Source organism: Tenrec ecaudatus, chromosome 4 (assembly GCF_050624435.1).
Source record: "Tenrec ecaudatus isolate mTenEca1 chromosome 4, mTenEca1.hap1, whole genome shotgun sequence".
NCBI lineage: Eukaryota > Metazoa > Chordata > Mammalia > Afrosoricida > Tenrecidae > Tenrec > Tenrec ecaudatus.
Window position 1 is genome coordinate 90,096,622 of NC_134533.1, and position 25,897 is coordinate 90,122,518.

General features: G+C 46.6%; 1 protein-coding gene across 1 annotated transcript in view; it reads left to right on the plus strand.

The window, feature by feature from the left end:
- Window positions 1-25,897, plus strand: part of FAT3 (FAT atypical cadherin 3) — a 745,323-nt gene that overhangs the window by 648,222 nt on the left and 71,204 nt on the right. The window contains exon 14 of the mRNA XM_075546447.1: window positions 24,007-24,396. Coding sequence (XP_075402562.1) covers window positions 24,007-24,396 — 390 coding nt within the window. The remainder of the gene's footprint in view (window positions 1-24,006; window positions 24,397-25,897) is intronic.

The following is a 25,897-nucleotide window of genomic DNA, read 5'->3' on the forward strand; positions in this document are numbered from 1 at the left end:
AGGATCAGAACTAAATTCTGTGACTATTTTAGATAAGTGGTATAAAAATAAAATGTAATCCTGCACTGAAAAATGTGCAATAACCCATAATTTATTGAGAAACCACTTTCCAGATATGCAAGCGCATGTGTTTCTTCTCATGGATCAGGGACATATAACAAAGAAATGTTCTAATGAGCAACTTAGTAAATTCTTGAAAAATCTGTCCTGCAAGATGTGGAACTTTTTTTCCCGAGGTTTTCAGATAAGCTTGGAGCTTGAAGCATGCGTTAGAGTAATTTCCCATCCAACTTAGCAAATATGTCATGCCTCGCTTGGTAAAAGGTACCACCGAAGAAACCGTCGGATTCTTAAAAGGTGGGGAGTATGCAGGGACAGAGCTCAGATGACACAGTCTAATGAAGAGGGTCTAAGGAATGGGGGTCAGGCAGGCCCGGGGTATAAGGCATAGCACTCACAATGAATAGGAGTGCATCGACCACAGCCACCAGGGCCTCAGAAAAGACTGCTTGTGTGCATTCCATGTCATTCTGACACAGAAAGAACAGGATCTGACCAGATCTTTGGGGATAAGATCTTAACGTTGGGAAGTGTGGACTCAACTAAATACCTGGAAGAACACTTTGGTGTTGTGGAACAGAGGAGGAGGAGGAAGACGAGGAGAAGGAGGAGATGAGATGGAAAAGACATGTCTGGTCCTGATTGTGGTGGTTCATGTGGGTTGGGACTTGTTTACCTAATCCAATAGGAGGAAAAGAATCACTTAATGGTTTTGAGAGGAAAAATAATTAAAATAAAATTGGACGTGGGTTGGGGAGGGTCGCCATGAGTCAGATCCATTTCAGTGGCAGTGATTCGTTCAACCTGAGCGATCTGAGAAAGTCACCGCCATCGAGTTTAATTCAACTCCTAGTGGCCCTACAGGGTGACCTAGACCTGGCCTGTGGGTTTCCAAGAATTTGAATACTTAGGAACCAGCCTCATCTTCTCCCTGGAGCAACTGGTGGGCTCAAACTGCTGACCTTGTGGTTAGCAGCTCAATGCGTAGCTCACTGCGCCACCAGGGCTCCTGGGAAATCCGATAGGAGCCTCACAAGTTATTTTAGATCAAGGCAAAACCAGAGTGATAAGAAGCACTAGGAGGGTATTGAAAAAGGTCTGGAAAGGCTAAACAAGAGTGGTAGTTTGGGAGTTTAGAAGGAAGAGGGAATTGAGAGAGAAAGATTATAGATGCGAGAAATGTCGATCTCAGTCATTGATTGGACTGAGGTCAAGGAAGATAGGGTTTCAAATGTGGGAGGCTAGTGAGAGCACTTCAGCATCAGAAACAGTGTGATCTGAACGAGAAGGATGTGAATTAAATTGTAGATCTTCACACAGAAGTCCAGATAAAAGGTCTGCTAATCATGCCAAAGTGGTGATAGGGCAAGAAAAGGGGATATTTAAAAATGTTGAGGGAAAAGGTACAAAGAACATCCTCTAGTCTAGTTCCTATCCAGAGGATGTACACTGGTACAGATAGGAACTGGAAACACAGGGAATCCAGGACGGATGATCATGGCGGTACCAGGAGGGTCGAGGGAGGGTGGAGTAGAGAGGGGGAACCGATTACAAGGATCTACATATAACCTCCTCCTTGGGGGACACACAACAAAAAAGTGAGTGAAGGGAGACGTCGGACAGTGTAAGATATGACAAAATAATAATTTATAGATTATCAAGAGTTCATGAGGGACGGGGAATGGCAAGGGAGGGGGGGAAATGAGGAGCTGATGCCAGGGATTTACGTGGAGAGCAAATGCTTTGAGAATGATGAGGGGTAACAAATGTATAAATGTGCTTTATACAATTGATATATATATATATATATATATATGGATTATTATAAGAGTTGTATGAGCCCCCAAATAAAATGATTTTTTTAATGTGCATAGAAGACAGAACTTTAAGAAGCACACTTAAGGGTGTCCAAAAATGCCTGTGTTAGGCGAGATTATCCTGAGAAGCTAAGCCAGTGACATTTTTGTGCATGTGTATAGAGAAAGATGTTCATATCAAGAAAAGGCTCACACTGTTGTCCAGTCTGATTCAAGGCCATGGGTCAGATGTATGTTAGAGGCTTCTCCTTACTCGTATAGCAGCAGACGCTGATGAACAGGAAGCTGGAAGACTGCAGGCAGGCTGGTGGATGCAGAGCTGAATGAATCCAAGGTTAGTTGAATGTATCTAAGGTGGGAAGTCTGCTGATGTCTTCAGGGATCAGCAGGCAATATAGCAGAAGGTCCACAAACCAGATGCAGGATCCAGCTCCAGCAGCAGAAGTGAGCCAGCTTCCTCACCATGTCTGTCTTCGCCAAGGGTGGGCACACGCCAGGTGAAGCCTCCCTCAGTGATATCAAGGCTGTGACCAGATTAAGCAGATGGTATCAGTCTTCTCACAACTGCTTGGCTGCTTCCCAGAACATCCCGTCATGGAGCTGACAACACACTGCTTTCGATCATATCATAGGAGAATCCTGGCCTGTCCAAGTTGACATAAAACCTGTCACGATGGCTTACCTCAAAGAAGGAACAAAGGCCACTTCAGAAGTCAGAGGAGAAAGGGAAGACCGTGCAGATACCATGTCATAAAACCTTGGTACTTGAAGGGAAATTTAGAGCCCATGAGGAGAAAGAGGGGCAAAACAGTTGACTGAGAAATGGCTGCCTGGCAGCCAGAGACGCTCTCTGGGTCTCAGGGGTTCTTCTAGGACATCAGAGAAGAGCCATTCTGCTGAGAAGTTTGTAGAAATGGAGACTTTAAACACCTTAACCGAGAAAAGACCCGTGTCCTTCCTCCGCTGCCCGTTGCCACATAACCTGACTCACCTACAAGGGAGACTGAGAAACGTAGAGGAGACCACAGGCTACTTGGTTGTCTGTGCCCCGCTTGGCTGTGCCACAGGGCTGAAAGCAAGAAAGGACAAATTTCCTGGCTCCTCTTGTGAAGTGGGAGAGGGTGAGATTATTAGTGTTAGCAGAAAGGTTAGCCTAAGCAAGGTGGAGGGTCCATTTGACCTGAGAAATGAACGAGGAGGAAAAGAAGAGAGAGAGAAAACAGATCAACGAAAGCCTCCCAGGTGGAAGGTGTGCTGAGGAAAACCCGCGGATGCAGCGCATCCTCCCTGGGAGCCCTCCATACTGTGAGAGCTTTGGGCTTCTGCAGAGGTGAACAGGACAGCACCTGGGCAGAAAGCTCCGTGGAGAGGGTGGGGACGTTGTCTTATGCGGTTAACACACAATGATACAATAACCCACCAATTGAGGGTTCTGTAGGTGTTGGGTTACACGGATGGGTATTGGTCCAATCAGTGAGTGAAGTATACATTAGAACTTACATCATAAAATTACAAAAGACCCATCTCACCACCTTGCAGCACAGCGCCTTTTCCTTTCCGCCTTAAATGTTCACAGTTGACGCTCCGTGTTCACTTGCCCCCATGAAAAAAACACAAGATATGAGCGCTGTCGTGAAGTGTGCGAAAGAAATTAAGCGGTGACTGGCCATCAGATAGCATAGCGTCTGGGCTCTTAAAGACTTGTTTCCAAACAAGTAGCCGTCTATGCGAGAGCTCCGCTCAAGTCCACATCGAAGAAGCACACCAATATCCATGACCCAATGACTGTGAATTATACAATCCAAAGCCAAAGGAGAGAACAGTATCAGCGCATAAATTGTGAGGTTCTGGTTTGCACAAGGCTCTGGATGACAGGGGGAGCCCAACATACGTTTGTGAAATCTGCACAGGAAAGAAGCCTCCGGTGATTTCCCCCTAACCATAATTGAGGGATGGGAAAAAACTGGTTACCAAACAGAGAGTATTGGAGAGATGACCATTGTAGATGAAAATGATTTTTTTAAAGGAGCAATATGGAAATTTCCCAAATAGCAGTTTTATTGTTTTGTTTATTTTGGGCTCAAGTATTACTTCATATTTTTTCATTAGCATTTTAAAAGTCATTCTTATAACATAATCTAATTTGGTGTGCCTCTTTATATTCTTATTTAAGTATTAACTGTATGTAGTCACAAACTACCTTTCGCTATACTAAAATAATTTTCATATTAGCAGCAAAAAGGAAAGAAATCATTTCCATTTGTAGCTGAGTGTTTTGTTTTATTCTTACTGCCCCGAGTGTTCGCAGTTTGGGCTGGGCAGCCGACTTCTCTTCTTTTTCTCGGGCTGGAAGAGACCCAGGTTCATTTTCCAGCCACTGGGCCTCAAGCTCAGCTAGTCGCTGAGGGCTTAGTCACTTACTTAACCATAGCCCAGGGTTCCCACCCCAGAGGGATGTTCACCAGGAGGGCCACCGAAGGTATCTGACCTAACAGTTAAACCTTTGTCAGTCGATCCCCCCTAGGATGCAGCCCGGACCTGATCTGGTTTCCAAAATTTTCTGTATTTTGGCTTTATATTTTTTCTTCTGTTTTGTTTGTTCATATTAGAGTGTATCTCAGAGGTGTTATGTCAATGGAGGTTATCCTCTTGAAGCTGCGTTATATGATTTTCCATTTTTCTGTATATGGAACCTAGGATTGATGAACCTAGAGGGATAGTAAGTAGAATAAGGGGTTGGGGGGATGGGGCTACAGTGGTGGAAGTGGGGTGAAAGGGAGACGATGTCAAGGGATCCATGTAGAAAAAGAATATTTTAGAAACTGATAGCAATTGTACACTCTACTGGACATGATTGAAATTTGGACTGATATGATATATGTATTAAATCACAACTAATAATAAAAAAATAAAAACTAGAAAATGCTCCATGATGATGAATAATAAAATGCTATTCCTTGGGGGGGGGCGGTGGAAGGTTTTCTTATCAAACCAGTTTAAATACGTTCACTCCAGTGATGGGATTCAGCCAGTTCTTGACCAGCTCAGCAGAGCCAATACCTAATTTTTTGTAGAGTTCGCCAAACCAATTGTTAAAATGGCACTTGTAAAAAAATGAAATAAAACGGCATTTGTAGTCAGGGTTCTCTGCCCATGGCTGGGCAGTTGCCGTGTGTGGAAATCACAAATGTAATGCACCTCTGCGCAACAGGGCATTCTAAGCACCCACTGTAATGTTTATTCCATCCATAGGTATAAAAAGTTAGACAGAACTATCCTGGCATAATGCTTATTCATTTGATAAAACTTTATGCTCCTGATGAAAGAGTACATTTTTATTCCCTTGTGTGGTTACTTCACTGTCATTTGTTCATGTTTGTGTGATGGCCCAAATGCTCAGCAGATGTCAAGAGTGAATTATGCCATTCCCGAAAGTGTCCAAAGAGCTAAAAATACTGTCCGAACAATTGTAAGTTCACCGGGAATGGAAAGGGGTTTTTAAAGATGAACATAATATATTGAGAGAAGAGAAGTAGCCTGTTTGTTTCTGATATATCAAACACAATGGCTATTGTCTAACTGGCTTACCTCAAAAGGAACGGAATCCTACTCCTTCCATTCAAGGATGGTTCAAGGATAAATCACAGTCCGTAATGATGCTCAGATAAAAATGAAGAATACTGCAGGTGAGGGTGATAATCAAGAAGCAGTATGGAAATATTTTAAATAAGATTTTTCTGGGATTTTTTGTGAAGTATTATTTAATATTTTAAATTCGTGTATTAAAATGCTAGTTTTTATAGGTCTAAGTTTGTGTGCCCCTTTTATTGTTCTTATTTAAGTATTGACTTATGAAATGATAGATTACTTTTTGCTATATCTTTTTTATGCACTTAAATGGTCATTAGGGCAGTGAACCAGTTGTTAAATTATTTGGTTCCCCCCACTGATCCATTCATGTGTTTCCCTGCCCCTACCCACTCACCTGAGCTTCTGTGTGTAGGTGTAGATGCCACTGTTGGAGATGCGTGAGTGTGGAGGGGTGAAAGTGGGGAAAGAGGTCAGGTGAGGTGAGTGTGTAGGAAAGTGTGCAAGACAAGATGCTGGGACTCTGGTGGGAGAAGCAGTGTGTAGAGTCCTCCTAGAGACATGGTCCCGGAGGGCCGTCTGAAAGAGAGTCACTCACACCAACTTGTCAGAATCAGAAAGGCTGTCTACACCCGGCACTCTCCTCCACTGCAGGTGTGATGGGCAGAGCTCCCTGTGAGGATGGGGTTTGATTCTGAATCCTCCGCAGTCACCCTTTACTGTCATAAGGAAAAGAAATAGGCATTCTGCACTCACTTTCTGAAGCACCGAGCTCAAGAGGAGCTGCTGTAAGAGGCTGATGGGTCAGTGCTGGCTCAGGGCAACCGAGTAAGACAGAGTTGAATGGCCCCGCATCAGCAAGTCTTCCTACTGCCGAGCTACTGGGTCAGTTCAAACTGCCCACCTTTGGCTTAGCAGCTGAGCACCAGGGCCCTTTAGAGAAGGACTTGCTATTGTTCTGAAGGGCCGTGCAGTTGGCTCTGACGTCGCGTAACCCTCTGTGCAGCAGAAGGAAATGCTCCCCAGCCCTGTGCCACTCCCACCGCCGTGCTCAGGCTCGAGTCCCTGGTTGCAGCCACCGTGTCCCTCCATCTCGTTGAAGGCCACCTTCTTTTTTGCTGCTCCTCTACTTTATCAGGTATGAGGTCCTTCTCCAGGGACCGGTCTCTCCGGCCGGCATGCTCAAAGTCCAGGAGACGATGTCTCACCACCCTTGCTTCCATGGAGAATTCTAGGCGACCTTCTTCCAAGACAGGTTTGTTGGGTCTTTTCGCCGTCCATGATACTTTCACTAGTCTGCACTGGCACCATACTTCAAATGGACCGATTCTTCTTCGGCCTGCCTTATTCAATGTCCAACTTTCTCAGAGATGAAGTGATTGAAAACACCATGGCTTGTGCCAGGCACATCTGTGCTTTCCAACACTTCTAAGTGATCTTCTGCAGCAGATGGACCCAATATAATGCATCCCTTGGTCTCTTGACTGCTGCTTCCACGGGCATCGATTGTGGACCCACAAAGGCAAAAGCCTTGACAATTTCAGTCTCTTCTCCATGTATCATGATGGTAACTATTGGTCCAGTTGTCAGGATTTTGATTTTCCTTTACATTGAGTGGCAATCCATACCGAAGGCCACGATCTTGACCTTCATCAGCAAGTGCTTCAAGTCCTCCTCACTTTCAGCCAGCAAGGTTGTGTCATCATCTACATATCGCAGGTTGCCAATAACCCTTCCTCTAATCCCGACCCCCTTCTCAGCATAGAGATTGAATAAGTATGGTGAGAACATACAACCCTGATGCACATCATTCCTGATGTTAAACCATGCAATTTTCCTCTTATTCTGTTCATACAACTGCCTCTTGGATCCAGTACAGGTTGTGCATGAGCATAACAGTCTGTGATTCCTGTTTTTTCAAGCCTGCCCATAATTTGTAATGGTTCACATTTTGCATAGTCAATTAAACACAAGTGAACATCCTTCTGGTATCCTCTGCTTTCAGCCAAGCTCCATCTGACAGCAGCAATGATTTTTTTTCCATGTCATCTTCTGAAACCAGCCGGTACCTCTAACAGTTCTCTGTCAATGCACTGCTACACCTGTTGCTGGTCTTCAGCAAAATTTTATTTGCACATGATATTGACGATATTTCCCTGTAATTAGAGCGTTCTATTGGGTCACCTTCCTTTGGAATGGGCACAAATATGGATTTCTTCCAGTCAGTTGGCCAGGTAACTGTCTTCCAAGTTTCCTGGCACAGACCAGTGAGTGCTTCGAGTGTATCATCAGCTTGCTGAAACATTTCTATTGATATTCCATAAATCCCTGGAAGCTTGTTTTGGGCTAATGCTTTCAGTGCATGTATAAAAGGACTTAGCTAAATGTATTACCTTTGCACCAGGTCCAAAAAGAATAAAAAAATAACAAACTAACAAAACCCAAACCTGACAAGAAAGGTAAATTTGGAATGACCTTGCTCCTGTGCCATTACTGTCTCAGTGGGTGGGCAGTGCAGAGGGACACATTGGTTGTCATTATGTACCCCACCCCATGGGGGGACAGATAGCCTGCTATTTTTCCCTCTTAGCAGTTCCCAAATAGACAGCTTTCTCACAGCCTCACAACTCCAAATCCCTCTAGACAATGCATACTAGGCCATGAAAGTGCCCCCAGATTTTTTCAAGGACAGATCTAGCAATAGACTAGTCAAGAAGGTTTGGGGAGAGCCCCAGCTGATAAGTCAGGGGGCTACCATTTAGTACTGTACACTACTGCTAAGCTATGTACATGCATGGGCAAGTCACCCTCCTCCATCTGCCTGTTTCTTCTTTCACAGTGTAGGAATGACCATGATAATCTTGTTTGCCAACCTCTAAGGGTCCGTAGGAGGCTTGCCCAAGAGTAAATGGAAAAGGCCTTTCCACAGCACCGGGCCCCATTTCTCCCTCGTAGAAGGTAGACCTCCCTGCTTCGATCTGCTACCACTCTCACCAGTTACCCTGATCTGCTGGCATGGCTCTCCTTTGCGAGTTTTCAGTCTTCCAAGCAAGCTGGTGCCAGTGAGAATGTTAAGTGATAAGAATTGGACTACTGCTAACACACCTTCTCCTTGAGCTCTTACTTTAGGCCAGATACGTTGCCAGCTGCTTTACACACACATCTCAGCCTCCTTGCGCATCACACGTACCTTTGGCAGTTGGGTGACACCTAGAGCTCACTTCTCGGAATGTTTTTAAACTCTTAAAATGTCTAATGTTCTAACTACACTAGACTTGCCCCAAATCTATATCTTTTGAATGTGTGAGTGACATGAACTTCTCCTTTAATACATAAAATAACCTGATCTCTCCCAGTGCACCTAATACTTCCCATAAAGGGATATTTAAAGTAAGTAGAGCTCACGACAATGACCGCAGAGTAACGTGAAAATGTCTGTGATTTTTTTGCTCGGTGGCAGAGCTACAGGTGCCGTTTGGACGACTGTACTCTGTTACCTACATCTACAAGTGAAGGCAGTCCTAAGTCCAGTTAGAGGTTCATGAAAATGAAGATGTACATTATCGCCCTGTGTGATAGGCAGCCTCTCAGATGGTCACCGCGGACCCTGCCTCTTGGTATTCACCTCAGAGCCCAGAGAAACCACACCATAAATGTGTGTTGTTTTACTCAGCCAAGCGGTGGGGTGCCACCATACAAGGCCACCTGTATCTGCCATGATGGAATAGTCCATTCTGCTGGCCCCGACTCACAGGGACCCGATGTACAGCTAAACAAAACACCGCCCTGTCCGGCACCATCCGCACAATGCTCGTGGTCTGGGAGCCCACTGAGGCAGACATTGTGTCTGTCCATCCACTGACGGGCTTCCTCTTTCCCATTGACCCTCACTTCACCAAGGATGACATCTTCCTCTAGGCACTGGTCTGGCCTCAGCACATGTCCATGAAGTACCTGAGACAGTCTCACCATCCTTGCTCCTCAGGAGTATGTCCTCTTCGACAGATTGTCCCTTCTGGTGGCAGTCCATAGTATTTTTCCATCATCCTCACCAGCACTCCAAGTGACACGCATCAAGCTGCTCTTTTCTCCCTTACTCATTGTGCAACTTTCTCATGCAAATGAGGTGAATGAATAATGCATGGGCTTTGGGTCAGGTGCACCTTAGTCTCTACGGTGGCATCTTTGCTTCTGAACCCTTTAAAGAGGTCTTGTGCTGCAGGCTTCCCCAGTGCAATACATCATTCGGCATGTTGGCTGTATCTCCCATAAGTGTTGATTGTGGATATAAAGAAAATCAAATTCCCGACAACTTCAGTCTTTGTTGATCCTGATGCTGCCTATTGGTCCAGTCGTGAGGAACTTGGTTCTCTTTAAAGTCAGGGGCCTTGCAACTTCTCTCTGTGCAGCCCTAGGAGGCACTGGGCCCCCCTCTCAAGGAAGACGTGCTCTCCTGAGTGATAGGTAGGACCGAAATGGAGCCTCTGGCCTCATGAATGAACAGCTCAGCCGGGCTGGGAGCACAGCTGCTTATTAGATGAGTGATCCGGAACAGCTGCTGGCTGTCCCGCAGAGCCGCTCACGGGAAGTCTCCCTAGGCCACCAAGCCCAGCGCCTGTGAAAACCGTGGTCACAGGAACCTTAGGCTGTCACCGGAGACAAACTTCGTCAAAACCCGGATTGTTCTCAGGAAGAAACAAAGGCAGAAGGACAGAGCGACTAACGCAGAATTGCTTAGTGGCAGAGCTGGTGGAAAAGGAGGGTCTCCTGACTCTTCAAGCTAATGCTTTCTTTCTGTACAGTCTCATCCACCAGGAAAGGTTTCCAGAGGGATTCAGTCCTGGTTCCAGCCTGTCCTCTCTTAAGTGTCATATCTTTGATGTCTTTTCCCACCTGAATGCCTTATAAATTGTTACCTCTGAGCACCATAGGTCACTGATTTAATGTGGGGTGATTTTTTTGCCTTCTTCACTCCAATTCTGTTATTCCCTGTAGTATTAAACCTTTGATTGCATGAGTGACTATGAAAATTTCAGTAAAAATTAAATAATGCCCCCTAAAGACTAAGAGATGCCAGTCATTCTCAGGGGGGTGGGGGGCTGCTATCAAAGTTCTTTGAATATATATATATATTTATATTTATATTTATATTTAAAGCCCTCTTGAGAAAGCTCAAAAACCTACACATGTAATCTCACTAATAGAAGAACAGACCATGATCCTCCCACCTGTAGCTGGAAAAACTGAAGTTTAGAAAGGTTAAGTGATTTCTCTCGAGGTTTGTGTTCCCAGGAAAAAATGGTCCCGGGGAAAGGACCCTGGGGCCTTGTAAACCTCGTGCCCCCCCCCCACGAATACTTTCCTTCCTAGCTGCATCAGAACACTTCCTGCATGGCACCCAGCTGGGTGGTGGAGCCAGGACACCCTGCCATCTGTGTCACATCCGCCTGCCATCTTGCGACGCAGCATCATATTCTGGCTTTGGGAGGAGACCTAATAAAGCATCTACTCCAGCTCCCCTGACCGCAAACCAGTTCCCCGTGTGAACTGTACTCCTTCTTTCTTTCCTTCTGTGTCTGGAATCAGGAAAAACTCGGATCTCTGACCATCTGTCTACGCTGGATACGTCCTGTATGTGAAAGCATAGTGTCATCATCATCCTTGTGATTGATTTTCTTCGTTCGCCATAATGTTTTCAAGCACATATAAGGACTTCACTTCTTAGCAAATTTTTCTGACTCCGTCACTCAGCAGGAAACCCTGGTGTGGATTTCTAACAGTGGATCACGGAGATGCAATCTTGTGAGCTCACTCCTCACAGGCCACCTCGCCCATGGAAGCTACAGAGAGATGGCAGGACCTGGCGTTGATCCAGCTCACAGTGGTACCGAGTCAGGATAAGAGGACTTGCTAGAGTGTCGGGGGGTGGGTGGGATTTCCAGTCCTGGGCTTTTTGTGCAGAATCCAAGGATCCCCAGCTTTGGCTCCCTGCCTCTGCAGGGTGTGTTGAGGCTCAGTGGCGTGTGCTTATCAGCTCTGCCTCAGGAGACAGGCTCTCACTTCACCTTCTAGAGCCTCCTTGGCAGGCGCGATTATGTTGTCCATCATCTGTTGGTGAGAGCTTGTAATAACTTCTCACATATTACAAAGCCCCTCCCCCCCACACACACTCCTCTCCTGGCTCCTTCCAATCTTCTTTCTTCCCTGTCTGCTAATTAATCTATTCCCATGTGCCTGTTTTTGTGTATTTGTTTTGGCGTTTGTTTCTTTCTTTTCTTCTTCCATTTACTCTTGCTGTCATTGTTTATAAAAAGCTCTGGTAATGCAGTTGGCTCTGGAAATAAGACAGTCCTCCCCCTGCCATCCTGAACTTCTGATTTAGCAATACTGAGCCCGTCACCGTTTTCTGAGTGCAGCGGCTGGCACTTGCGACAGCCTTCACGGCACACGCATACACCTCACCTGCAGTGCCCTTTCTGACAGGTTTCCATTTGGCTGCTGTTGGCTGTGGCATCCATCTATCCCATGGCAGCCCTGTGCATGCCCAGGAGAGCTGCCCACCAGGTTCTCCAGGCCTGTGAGCTTTCAGAAGCTGATCACTGTGCCTGCCCTGGAGGCACCTCAGAGTGGGTTTGAACCACGAACCTCTCAGTTGTTTGGCCCCTCACCTAACCATCTTCCCCACTTAAAAGCTCAAAGTTAGCATTGGGCTTCCAACGGCAAGATCAGCAGTTTAAAACCATCAGCTGTTCTATGAGAGAAAAACCGGGCTTTCTACTCCAATAAAGCATTACCAGCGTGACTCCCATAAACCAGGCTTTCTACTCCCACAAAGCGTTACAGTTTCTGAAACCCACAGCGGCAGCTCTACCGTGTCATGCTGGGTCTCAGAGGCAGAATGACGCCGGGCCAGTGAATGAGGAGTCTGGTTTGTATCTCTCCTCCAAAAGAGCCTTGGTGGTGCAGTGGGTTAAGCTCTGGGCTGCTAACCTCCTGTGGTGGAAACCCACCAACCACTCAGGAGAAAGGTCAGGCGATCCGTTCCTGCAAAGATCTCTTCCTTCATGACGCAAGTCAGTTGCTTGCTTCTCTGAGAAGCTTCCGAGGACCGCCCTTCTCCAGCAATGACCTCTATGCTGTTTGTCTCCTGAGAAACAGAGTCTAATGAGGGTCAAGGGGCTGCGGCATCTCAGCACTGGTCTTGGTACCTCCACCCCCTCCAGGGCCCACCATATGGCGGCCATTCCATAAGAATGTATTGGAATGAATGAATGAATCCAATGATAACATATAGTGACTCACATAGGAGATGTGTTGAATGTCATTGTTAGGTGGCTAACCAGCTTAGAAACTCCACGTAGCCATAATGATGGGGTTTTGAGTAATTACTGGATGAATGAATTGACTTGCCCCTCATTACCCATCCATAGCACAGGGTCGAGTGAAGCGGGGATGCCCCGTAAAGATGCCAGCAGAGGGTGTAATAACCCTGAGGGGCTGCAGCCTTCTAGGCAACCCGGAAAGCAGTAGGACTCGCCCGAGAGCAGATCCCAGGGGCACACAGTCTGTCACACAGGGCCCCATCCTTGAAGAGCCCCATGCTTGGTTTCATGCCCTGCAGTGCCTGTCTTGGACTTCTTAATCATTTTCAAATGAGGGGCCCTGCATCCTCCTCTTGCACTAAACAACCAGTTGCCATCCACGCCAGTTCCTGGTGACCGTGTGTGTCAGGCTAGAGCCGTCGCCCACAGGGTGGTCAGTAGCAGGTTTGTTTTGCTGAAGTCAGTCAGCAGGCCTTTCTGCCGAAGCACCTCTCGGTAGACTCCACCTTTCGGTTAACACTTGAGCATGCTCACTTCGGTGCCACCAGAGGCTCCTGTGTTTGCTGCAGGACTCTGCAAATGATGCCCAGCCTGACTGCTGCCCGCCCGCCCACGGGGCAAATCTGCAGGAGGCTGGCAGTGGCATCAGGGACCCTCTACCTGCGGCTCCAGTCTGTCTTTTCGTTGACTTCCAAAAGCTCAGGCGCTCCGGCTCCAGGCAGTATTTTCTGCCCATGGGAATGTGCCGCTGTTAGTCATCACCCAAGGAAAAACTTTTAAAGGACATTTTTTAAAGATGTAATTAGAATCTATTTAAAAGCAATTGGTAACTCAAGAAGTAATTGCTAATTCCTTGGACTTCCTCGTGACAACTTTCTGTCTTCTTTCATATCATCTGAAGGCATATTTGAAAGAGGGGGGCAGAGCGGAGCGGCCAGCTCCAGCTGTTTCCCTGGAATGGGAGCTTATTTGCCTCCCACAGAAGATGAGAAAAACATACAAGCTAGCCATTTCCTACCACTGCTTAATGTTAAGTGTAGAAAAGAAAAATAGTTTCAAAAACTCTCTCTATTGAAATAACTTTATATTCAGGCCTTTGACAAAAGTGTGTTTCCAAGTAAAGTTCGTCTCTTTCTGGGTAAAAGCTAAAACAAGGACTAGAAATACCCAGAAAATAAAATCCTTATGCCACGGGTAAGTCTCTTTTTCTAAAATTATTTTAAATGGTGTGCATATTAAGAATGAAACTGGTCTGGGAAATAATCTGAAATTTTAATGGTGCTCAAAAATGGATGTTAAGAATTCTTTTTCCCGTGTCTGATTGGTACCAGTATAAATGGGCAATCGCTTGTGTTCTCAAGTAGAACGCAGGAAATCGCAGCTGCTTACCTGATGGGTAAAGTAGGAGGAGTGAAAGAGAGGAACCCCTTGAGAAGATGGATTGGCACAGTGGCTGCACCATTGGCTCTAAGGAAGAGACCACTGCAGGGCCGGGCGGCGTTTCACTCTATTGCACATGGGTCACTATGAGTTGGCACCTAGGAACAACCACTACCCGAAAGTCAGTGGTTCAAACCCACCAACCGATCTTCCAGACAAAGATGAGCCTGTTGGCTTATGTAAAGATTTACAGACTCAGAAACCCTATGGAACCATTCTACTCTGTCCTGTAGGGGAGCTATGAGTTAGAACCCACTATTTGGCTTGATGAGTGAGTCCTTTATATACATTTTGAAATATCAAATATCCCTGATTTGTTCACTGAGCACTCTCGAGGTTCCTTGGTTCCTTTGAGGCGTGCAGTTGCAATGAGCACATTCCAAGCCACCCACCACCCACAGTGTTGCCTCGGCAAGGCTGCACCCTGATTTGGGTGCCCTGGCCACTGCTTCTTCAGTTCAGCATCACTTTCCCTCTGTCATGGGGCTAGGTTCTGTGCTTAATACCAAGGTGCCAAAAGGCATACGACACAGCTCCTCAGCCTAAAAGGCACATTAATCTAGTGCAGTGCTTGCTAACACGGGGGATACTGACCCCTGAAGGGTGCTGAACTAGTCCAGGCGGTGCTGTGAAAACAGATACGTACACTCTTTGCTCTGGATTATGAGCGATGGCACAGAAGCTTCTAATTGCCAGGGGGAGCTCTGAGTACTTTTCTTTCTCTCTTTCTTTATTTCTTCTGGATTTTTTTTTTAAAGAGAGTAGTAGGCCAAATATGTTTGGGAACCTCTGATCTAGTGAGAAAAAACTATTGCCACAGTCCACAATCAAGGAGAAATAGGAACACGACACTAATATGGGAGCGCCTACGAGGGAGCAGTTCAAGAAATTGAGAGCGCTTTCCCTAGAGAAGACACTGCGTAGCATACAGAGGGCTTTGACAAAGGAAGGAGGGGGAGGAGAACTTTCCCAGTGGGAGGGAAAGCGTGGACAAAGAGGAGTGCTTGGACCCAGGAGCTTCAGGCCTGATGGACTTGACAAGCAGTCAGTATGTGATGAAGCTGGGAGGAGAAGTTGGGACAAGGTGACAAAGGAACTAGAGTCTCATTCTCAACATTTTCACTTCATTTTGTAGCCATGGGATGTCGGTGGCTGTTGTTGTAGACAATGACTTTGGGACGCGACCCCCAGTGGGGGGCTCTGGACTCTGGTTAAAGGCAAAGGAGGGGATCGATGCCGAGGCAGTTTGCGGGTTGGAATCCCTCGGAGCAGTCTAGCTACGAGAAGACGGAATCTTCAGCTGGATGAGAGACCTAGCATGCGCCATTCAGGAGATAGTTCAGCAGGGGCATTGAATTCAGGTTGGCAAGGGAAGGTGGGGGAAGATGCTCTGGGAACTCGAAATTATCAAGTTCAAGTGGTTCTCAGCAAGGTGCCAAGGCCCTCTATGTAGGGGTGGTGTCTTTGGGACTCTACTTTCCCTCAACTCAGGGTCTGGAGTGGTCTTTAAACTAACAGGTGATACAAAGCAAATCCTCTGTAAATGGAAGAGGCATGACTGGTGTCTCCTGCGTGGAGAACAAGAAACGTTCCATATCTCAAAAGTAATACCACTCAAAAATTCTCAGGAGCCCAAAGTTGGAGACAACCCCAAAGTCCACCAAGGGAGGAAGGGATACACGCAATGCGGTCTCTTTACAATGGAATATTGTTGTCGGTAGGTACCTTTGAGTCTGTTCCAGTCCACAATGACTCCGTATCTGTGGTAGTTACATAATTGGGTGTCAATTTGGGACTTGAGAGAATTAGGAATGAAGGGATAGAGTCTATACTGTCAATCGAGTCTAGTCTGCCAATGAGGCCTCTGTGTAGGCATGGCCTTCCCTGAGGATTCTGGGAATTCCTGGATTTCCTTCTTGGAGGCGGGAGTGACTCTCTTCTCACTCCCTGAGAAATGCTCTATTGACAAGATACATGACACTATGCTGATAGACCCCATGCCCTGGAAACTGGAGGAGCCACGTGGAAACCCCTACCAGCTTGGAGATGCTTCTACCACCTCTGGATCCACAAGACTTTGCACCCACTGGCCTGTGATATTCCTGCATTTGACATCATTGCATGTGTTTCATGAGTCTGAAGAGGACTTTATAGATTGGTGTCGGACATATGGACTAATATCGGACTGAAGGACTTGATCTGGACTGGGCTGGGATGTTTTCTCAATATTCAACTGCTCTTGTATATAAAGCTCTTTCCTATACACATATGCATGTTTATGAATGTGTTTCTCTAGTCTACCCAGACTAACACAATGTCATAGAGTAGAACTGCCCCATTAGGTTCTCTGGGCTATAATCTATATGAGAGTAGATCAACCAGTCTGTCGCCAAAGGAGGATTGGGTGAGTCTAAACTGCGAACCAGAAGCCAAGATAGATGTTAACTGTTGCACCAGCCGGGCTCCTAATGGAACATTGCTCAGTCATGAGACGGAATAAAGCGCCAGCACACACTTTACTGTGGATGAAGCATTATGCTCGATGAACAAAACCAGGCATAAAAGGTCGCACATTGTACAAGTCTGTTTATCGAGCGGGACAGAAGAGGTAAACCATAGTGCACACTACAGACTGGTAGCTGCCAGAGGCTGCAGAAGAAAGAGTGAGGGGTTTTCTTTTGAGGCGATGGAAGTGTTTTAGAACTAGGCAGCGGTAGGGATTGCACAACACCGTGAAGGCATCAAATGACAATAATCATACACATGACATTTTCAATAACCAAAGTATTGTGCGCAATTTTCCTTTAAAGGATAATACTTGGAGCTTAAATAAGAGCGTGCTTTAATCACCAAGTCAGGGTCATAAAGCCTGTAAAATCTAAATATACTTTTGGATTTCAAGCACTGAGAAATAAATGTAGGTGAAAGTGTTGGTTTGAAACAAGTTATCCAGTTCCCTGGGGACTAACTGCCAAAGAATACACGGGAACATGAAGGCGTGGTGGAATTGTTCTATATCTTGGGGTTGGGGGCAAGGTTACATTGGGGGTATAGTGTATTCATGATTCCATCACTTAAAAGGTGTTCTTAATATTAGCTATAAATTAGGCCTTAAGGCAGTCACACTGCCATCACGTCAGTTCTGACTCACGGTGACCCCACTGGGCAGAAACCCTCCTCTTTCTTCCACAGAGCAGCTGGGGAATTTGAACTTCTGACTTCAAGGTTAGCAGTCCAGTGCATAACCACTGTGCCACCTGATGAAGTCTCCTGGTCCTTAATAAAGCTGGTATAGACATGCGTTATTAGCATCAAGATGGAAAAAAGAAGCTAAACAATGCCTGTATAGAACCCCAGGGGAATATGCCCAGTACTGTGTTCCTAATTGGACACTTCTGACCTAGTTTCAATCCAGCCCTTGATGGCCGAGCCCATGCCCTATAGACTGCTGGGACTTTAGACGTTGGCCTTTCAAGTTGTACAACATCCTTCATAGGCCGCACGAGAAAGATTTGATGTGGAAGCCCCACTAAGCTTCACTTCAGACTCAACTGAAGTAGATTTAAAGAACTGAGCAGCTGCCTTTGACTTACAGCTGCAAGACCCTCCCTTGTCTGAGAAGCAGCAGATGCCGACCATCCCAAGGTGATGGCAATGGTGGCCATCCAACTTTGATTTGATGTCTTGCTTTGATGGTGCCCAATGCCTGGTGGCCTAGGACTGCCATGCGTTTACTATGTTAATGCTATCCTTGCCTTCTTATGCCATCTAGTAGTCTAGTCGACATGGCTCCGCTCTGTGACTGAGTGTTGTTGAAAGTCGTGCCCACACCAACTGCCGTGGTTTGTGTGAATAGTGTCCAGTCACTTGTGAGCTGGACAGAGAGCATCGTAAGCTGGACATGGCAGACGTAGTTAGGTTAACATGTAACGCCTTAGCATTCGCTCTCCCTTTTGACCCATTTCAACGTCTTAGTTTTAAATGCTTTCTGCTTTTTGGGTTTGTTTGTTTGTTATTGAGGTTCTTCTACTTTGTCGAGTCATTGTTGTTGGGGTTTGTTTGTTTGCTTGTTTGCTTCCTGTTTGTGTTTTGTACGATTTTCTGTACAGGAAACTCAGGAGAAGTAACTGTACAGAGACTGTAACTGGATTCATAGTTACCTTGGGGAGGCTCGAGGGTAAAGAGGGAGCTAATGACAATGAGCTTGAGAAGGAAAACATTCGCAATGATTGTCGTGATGACGGCACAATGCTTCTGAATCCAACTGAATAGTTCAATTGTATGATATGCGAAGTATTTTCCAATTAGAATTTTTTTAAAGATGAGATTCCCTGTATTCTGGGGACTGGGCCAGAGGCCCCTCATTTTAGTACTTCCACTTTCTGTAGCCATACATCCCCAAACTTAGTTTCTCCATTTGGCTACACTGAGAGGAGCCTGTTGTTGTCGTGTGCCAGCGAGTGGACTCCAATGCCCAGTGTCCATGGGAGCAGATTGCCATGGGCTCTCCCCCGCAAGAGGAACCCTGGTGGCTTTGTGGTTACTGATTGGGCTGCTAGCTACAAGGTCAGCAGTTCGGAGCCACCAGCTGATCTTTAGGAGAAAGACGGAAGAGTTTCTATTCTCATAAATAGTTACAGTTGGTATTGATGATGCGAGTGAGGATTTTTTTTTAATTTCTTCTGAAAACTAGCTGCTGGGTTTGAACATTGGCCATTCAGTTGGCGCTCTTAACCATTGTACCACCAGGACTCTAGAGAGGAACCTAACTTCAATGGAGAAAATCTATATGCCCTTGGAAAACAGCTCCAAGTTTATGTGCTACTTCTTTCCTCCAACCCCTTTCCACCAAATGCCACTACCTAGTACTTCCTTTGAGCAAGTACTGATTTTAAGCATTCTCTTCTTACTTGGTTATAGTCCTCTGAGGCCTTCCTGCTCCATTCGCAGCAGTTAATGTGCAGAAGCTTCCCCAGCAAAGAAAGCCACACTCCTCTGGGTAGCCTGGCTTTCTGTATTTTAGGGAGCTTTACCCCTCCATCCTCATTAAAGTAGGCCCAGCTTGGAGAAGAGAATTACATACTGAAAACTACAGGCACAAAATGATGGATTCATGCTGTACCTTAATATAATCCATCCTGGCTTGCAGTGAGAGCATTAGATCAATTAGCAAGCGGGTCCTCAACCTGGGCTCACCATTTCTGCCTGGTGCATAACACAGGGATGGTGCATTTATCAAGCACCCTTGGCTAGGAAGCGTCCTCTTTAGTGACATGACTAGCATTCCTTTCATGATGACAGCACCCACCCCTCTCTTCTGATCTTGCATCCCCGGAGTCTGAGTGGTACCAGGAAGAACAAGGGAACCGCAACTCTCCGGGTTGCTCTTGGTGTGGATGCCCAAGATGCTCTCAGGGGAGAAGTGAAGGGAGGGTGGGCTTGGAGTCTGGGTCAGCCCTGTGTGAGGGAGGCCATGGTCTCTGCTGAGATCAAGCAGAGAGATCCTGTCCCACCAGATCGTAAATGAGCGGAATCTGCCTGGAGGGGAGCCGTGCTCTTTGTGTGGCTGATTCATGCCAGCCTTGTAAACACAGCCGGCCGTGGCCCAGCCTGCCCAGCTTCGGGGAGCTCAGTTGCATGCCTCTGAAAAGGGCTGGGGAAGAACGCTACAAACCACGCTGCAGGCAGGGAATAAGGGTGATATGTTTAATTAGATTTTGGCTATCTGTCCCAGCGAAGGAAAAACAGGCGGTGTTTATAGGCACCTTCCCTGCAGGCTTTGCTGTTACAGAGCAGGGTGGGGTGCAAACCCCTCTCCAAGCTCAGCCAGTTGTAGCACCGAGGAAGCTTTGAGAGCATGAGTCAGTCAGTCAGTACTGCCTTCTTCTGCTAAACGATCTTCTGGGCTTAGGAGGGAGGGCTTCCACAGACACATCTCCTGCATTTCTTGAGAGGGTGCAGCAAAGAACTGGGGCAAAAACGGACCCTGTTTGCTTGCTGGACCACGTGCTCTACCTAAAAGTGTTCAAGTCACCAGGCAAGCCCGATGGCATCCCGGTTCTCCATCAGTGGAATGGGTCATAGCCGCCAGAGGATGCCGAGATGAAAGACGGCATGAATTTCCTCCCTGGTGTGCTTGCTGGTATGCACAGCGTTCCGTGTGAACCCAGATGGAATTCAAATCCAGTGTGTGTGTGTGTGTGTGTGTGTGTGTGTGTGTGTGTGCGTGCGTGTGTGTGTGTGATTTGAAAACCTGCATGCCATACTCATGTGTTTCCATGAAGATATGTTTGTGACTTTGAGAGGTGCCCCAAGACCATCACGGCAGCCTCTGGGGCACACAACCAGTTCTGACACCCAGGCCGAACCACTGTTTTGAGGAGTGTGCTTGATTGAATTGCCTTTGCAACTCACTCTGCTGTGTGTTGAGCCCAGAAACTTGAGTTAAAGAATTGAATTTTGCCGCCACTCTAAAAAATAGCCAGGAAGCAGCCCCCAGCCCCTCTCCTCTGGGACCTGATGTCAAGGGACAGCAAGAGAAAAGGACAAACTGCTCGTTTCCAGTCCCAGGGTGACTAAAACTAGGGGTGGATGTTTATAGAGCACAGGTAGTGATTTTGAAAGCAAAATAAAAGTAAATGATGAAACTTTGGAAAAAATGGACTCCCTGGAACGGAACCAAGAACCAGCTCTCAGGGCTGACCTTTTGGTTAAAGCCACGTGATGCAATCTCTGTCGTCCCCTCTAGATGTATTATTTTATTGGTTTGCTGGGAATTTTGGCTTGAGGGAAATTGTACGTTAGGGGAGTAAAATGTTTAACTCTTATTACTGCCAAATGTTTGTCCCCACGGTGAGGTGTTATGATAGAAAAAGCACCTGCCAGGACCTTATCGTCGAAAGGGGTTACAGCCTGGGGTTCCATGTTTCACAAAATACTCTTCCAAGTGATTGCCGTGGCTAAAGACGCCTGTTGAGTGACTCGCTACATGAACCGCATTTCGACTCCAAATAGGACTTTTTCCACTAGGAAGCTGTCACATAACTGCTTTTTTTTTTTAATATAAATCTGAATTCCAAAGGCTCAGTTGGGGTTGATAAGGCCTTCTGAAGTGCTAAGATCCTAGTAAAGACAGGATATCTTTAGATATCCTTAGATAGTTTAGAGGCAGAAGTCAATCCAACCCCTAGTCAATAATTTGGTGGTAACCGGCGAGGATGTGCTGGCTGGCATATGGCAGTTCTAACGTATAAGAAGATAAAATGGATTTTTGGTGTCTGTGTGAATTTCTTGAAGTCCTAGAGCTGGGTCTCCCTGTGTATTTGGATCCCCTCACCTCCTAGATGGAGCCTGCCAAGGGTGTCATTGGCTCTCCACGCTTCCTGTTGAGCTGGATGGGCTGAGAAGCCTGGGCCTCTCTCTCTCTCTCCCTCTCTTGCTCTCGCTCTGGCTCTTGGTCCTGCTACTGCCACTCCCCACTGTCACCACTTCCCTGGTATCGCAACTCATTGTCTCTTGGATCAAGAAGGCTCAGTGTACGGATCCCGGGGTCCAAAGGACAAGCTCCACTTCTGGTTCTTTTTTCTTTACGTGGCCATGAGATTCCCCCATTCCTGCTTGACTTGGTTTAAACTTTGTGGGGTGGCAAAACTGACCAATCTCCTTAGTAGAATCTCATTGACCTTATTTGCTTGGTCTCATCCCATCATTTGGTTGGAATTACAAGGGCTATGTCTTAGAAGCACCAAATCAAATAACTTACTGCCCTGCCAATAAAAATTTCAAACTGAATCTATCCAAAATGACTCCACATATTTTATCTCAAATCTACGCCTCCTTCAGCCTTCTTTCTCTCTTAGTTAATGATAAGTCCTACTTACTCAGGCCAAAGAATGGGAGGCACCCAGGAATCCCTTTTACCCCCACCTCCTACCATGCCCCATAGTCAGAAAGCATTTCTTGTTCATAGTCTCCAACTTCAGAATATATTTAGAACCTGGTCCTTGTATATTACATGTGTGTTCCAAACACATCCAGGACACCAACACTTCTCCCCATCTCCGCTTCAAAGAACACCAGACCCAATCACTTTTTACCAGCACTCCATTCAGAACACAGCTGGGCATTCATCACATTCACCTCCTCCATGATCAGACGAGATCTGGAACCTGGCTACTTTTAGTCACCTCCGTTTCTGCCAAGGCCACCCTGTTCAGGCCATCACGGTCCTTTGCCCCAGTTACTACTGACACGTGCAGTAATATGAACGGGTCTCCTGCTTGCTCTCTTGGTCCTGTGATCTGTTCACCACCAGCAATCCAACTGAGATTGTTAAAATCTAAGCCAGATTACGGGCCGCCCCTCTTCAAAGCACATAGTACCCCACCTGCCATCATCAAGTCCATTGTGACGCAGAGCAACCTTCTGTAAGGGATCTGAGGCTGCTTATCTTCCTCTTTCTTCCTCGGAGCAACTGGTGGGTTTACACCTCTGAGCTTGAGGGTAGCAGTCCCAAAGCTTACCCAACATCACCACCAAGTCTTCTTTGTCCCCAACAGGGATCCTCCAACTGACCCGATATGTTCTCACTCATCACTTCTGCCCTTGCTGGTGCCTCTGCCTGGAATGTTCTTTTCCTATCTGTCTGCACTGCGCATGCCCTCACCCCCTTCGTGTCTGTCCTCAAATGTCCACTCTCCAGGGAAGCCTTCTCTGGCCACTTCCTTTAATACGATGACACCTCTACGCCCCGCCTGTGTTCCTGATCATCGATTTTTATGGTTTTATTTTCTCCACAGCACTTTTAACCTTCGACCATACTATTTAATTTTCGTTTTACCGAAGTAGAACGTACACACCATAAAATCCACCCTTTTGAAGCAGAGTTCATTGTTTTTAGTATGTCCACAAAATCGAAGACACCATGTTCACTGCTTATTTCCAGAATGCGTTTGTTATTCCAAGAAGCCACCTCACCCCCCACGCAGTCAGTCCCTACCAGCTCCTTCCCCAGCCCCCGGGAATCATCCACTTTACCGTCTCTGCACATGTCATATACATAAAATTGGATACTATATGACCTTTTGTCTCTGATTGCTTTCACTTTCACGTGTTTTCAAGATTCACCCACGTCGTAGCATGTCGCAGTACGTCATTTCTTTTTGTGGCCAGTTAACAACCCATTATTTGGCTGTACCATAATTTCATCAGTTGATGGAACTTAAGTAATTGGAAGCCTTTGCCTAGAATTAATAATGCCATTATGTAAATGCATGTACAACTTTTGTTTTGTTTTTTAAATAAACTTAAGTCATCAGTTGTCTTGAATTGCTATGTCACGTGCTAACCTCCCAGCCACTCCATGGGACAAGGTTGAGTCAGCCCACTACTGTAAAGAGGTAGAGGCCTCCGAAACCCAAGGGCAGAGGTCTCCGCTATCCTGCAGGGTCCCTGCGCATGGGCCTGGACTCGCTGACAGCGGGTGGGGCTTGATTTTGGATGGCAACTCCATGGGTACGTGTTTGAGGAGCCGCCCTGCTGTCTTCCACCGTGGCTGCCCTGTTACATTCACTCGATCCTTTGCAAATATATTCCAGTTTCCTCGCCTTTCTTGTTGTTGCTTATTTCTTACAAACAGAAATGTGTTTAAAGTCTCAAAGCTCTCCATTTCTGTAGTTGCTATGTTGCTTTCGTGGGTCTTCAAAGTTGGCAAAGTCGTGACCCCCAGTGCAGAGGGCGGGGCCGCAGGCTTTAGGCTCATGTTCTCGCGTCTCCTGCAGGTGTCAACAGGAAGGTGGTGTACTCCTTGGCTGACTCAGCCGGTGGATTCTTCTCGGTGGACAGCTCATCGGGCATCATCATCCTGGAGCAGCCACTGGACCGGGAGCTGCAGTCTTCCTACAACATCAGCGTGCGGGCCAGTGACCAGAGCCCCGGGCAGGCCCTGTCCTCTCTGGCCACTGTCACCATCACTGTTCTGGACATTAATGACAACCCCCCTGTGTTTGAGAGGCGAGACTACCTGGTCACAGTGCCCGAGGACACCTCCCTTGGCATGCAAGTCCTTGCTGTGTTCGCCACGAGCAAAGACATTGGAACAAATGCTGAGATCACGTATCTCATCCGGTCTGGGAATGAACAAGGGAAATTTAGAATCAACCCAAAGACAGGTGAGTAAATAGCAACTAGCTCAAATTCCAGGCTTCACTGCATCCTCCAGGGCAGGCTCTTCTTCATCCTCCCATTTCCCTCCCTCACAGTAGAGCAAATCTTAGCTGGGCCTCCATACAGGCACTAGAAGGCATGCTCCATCTGAGGATGTGAAATGTGCAGCTCCCAGCTGTCGGCTGCAGGTGGTGCTAAGAGTCAACTCACTCAGCTACTCGCCAACAGCTTGGAAGTTCAAGTCCACACAGAAATGCCTTTGAAGATAGAGCTGGTGATCTCCTTCCCACAAAAGCAGTCCTGGTGGAGCAGAGGTCCACAAGGCTGTGCCTTTGTTTACTTGGTAAACTCCTGACCCCCAGACTGGCTGCATGATTTCACCATAGGAAGCAGCAATGGGGGACTTACCATGAAGGAGTATTTGCCTGCCTCACACGGGGGCTGGTGGGTTCCTCTCTTTGCTGTGGTTTGTTTGCTTTAATCTGGATCATTTGCTTGTGTGTTTGGGGGCTCCCCTTGCCCGGTTCACACCTAGGCTACCCTCTTCTCAGGTTCCCTGCCACTGATAAGGGATCTGGATGGTGACTTTCGGGTCATCTCAGGCTGGAAACCCACCTAGAATTATTAATTCGTTGGCACTGTCACTGTCACCGGGCCCTGTAAAAACTCCTGGGCAGTGTGTGCATCACTTGGGGCAAAGGTGCTTAGGAAGAAACCAGGAGAGCAAAGGGGGAGCCCTTGGGCTTTGTCTGCATTGCTTGGTCATTAATAAGCAGGGCAATATGGAGTACCAATGGTAACTCAGGAAACAAGTTTGGATATTCTTTAAAGAATGAACATACTTACCTTCATATTTTTATAATGTTTGTGCTAATATTTTTTCTATGCATTTGTGTGCATTCTCATCTTGTTAACTTACTCACCTGTGACTAGGCAGAGCAGTTTCCATTTCACAGGTAAGAAAAGTGAGTCTCACACCGACCAATCATTGAACTTATGTCCCTTTTATCACTCAAGAATTAGGCACTTGTTGAGCAAGGAAGTAGAGGAAACTTATTCTACTTAATGAGTGCAAATAACCTATCTTAATTCCACAAAACCAAACTCCCTGCCAGGTAGTGATGCCGACTCACCGTGAGCCTCTAGGACCGGGTAGAATTGCCCTTATGGGTTTCTGAAACTATAACTGCAAAAAGCCTCATCTTTCTCCCTTGGAGCACCTGGTGGCTTCGAACTGCTGACTTGCCAGTTAGCAGCCCAATGCATAACCATTGGCATGCATGTCAGCCTCCTATGAAATCATTTTACATTTTTTACATTTCCCATACCAAGAACAGAGGTTTAATTTCTCCTAATGCCTTCTGTCCGTAAGTGAGGGTTCCAGGATTTGAACTTAGATCTCACGACACTAGAATCCATGCTCTGGTCCCTATATAATATGGTTGTATTGTCAGGGATGCAAAAGCGAACCATGTGCAGTCCTGTCCCACCCCTGAGTAGGCACAT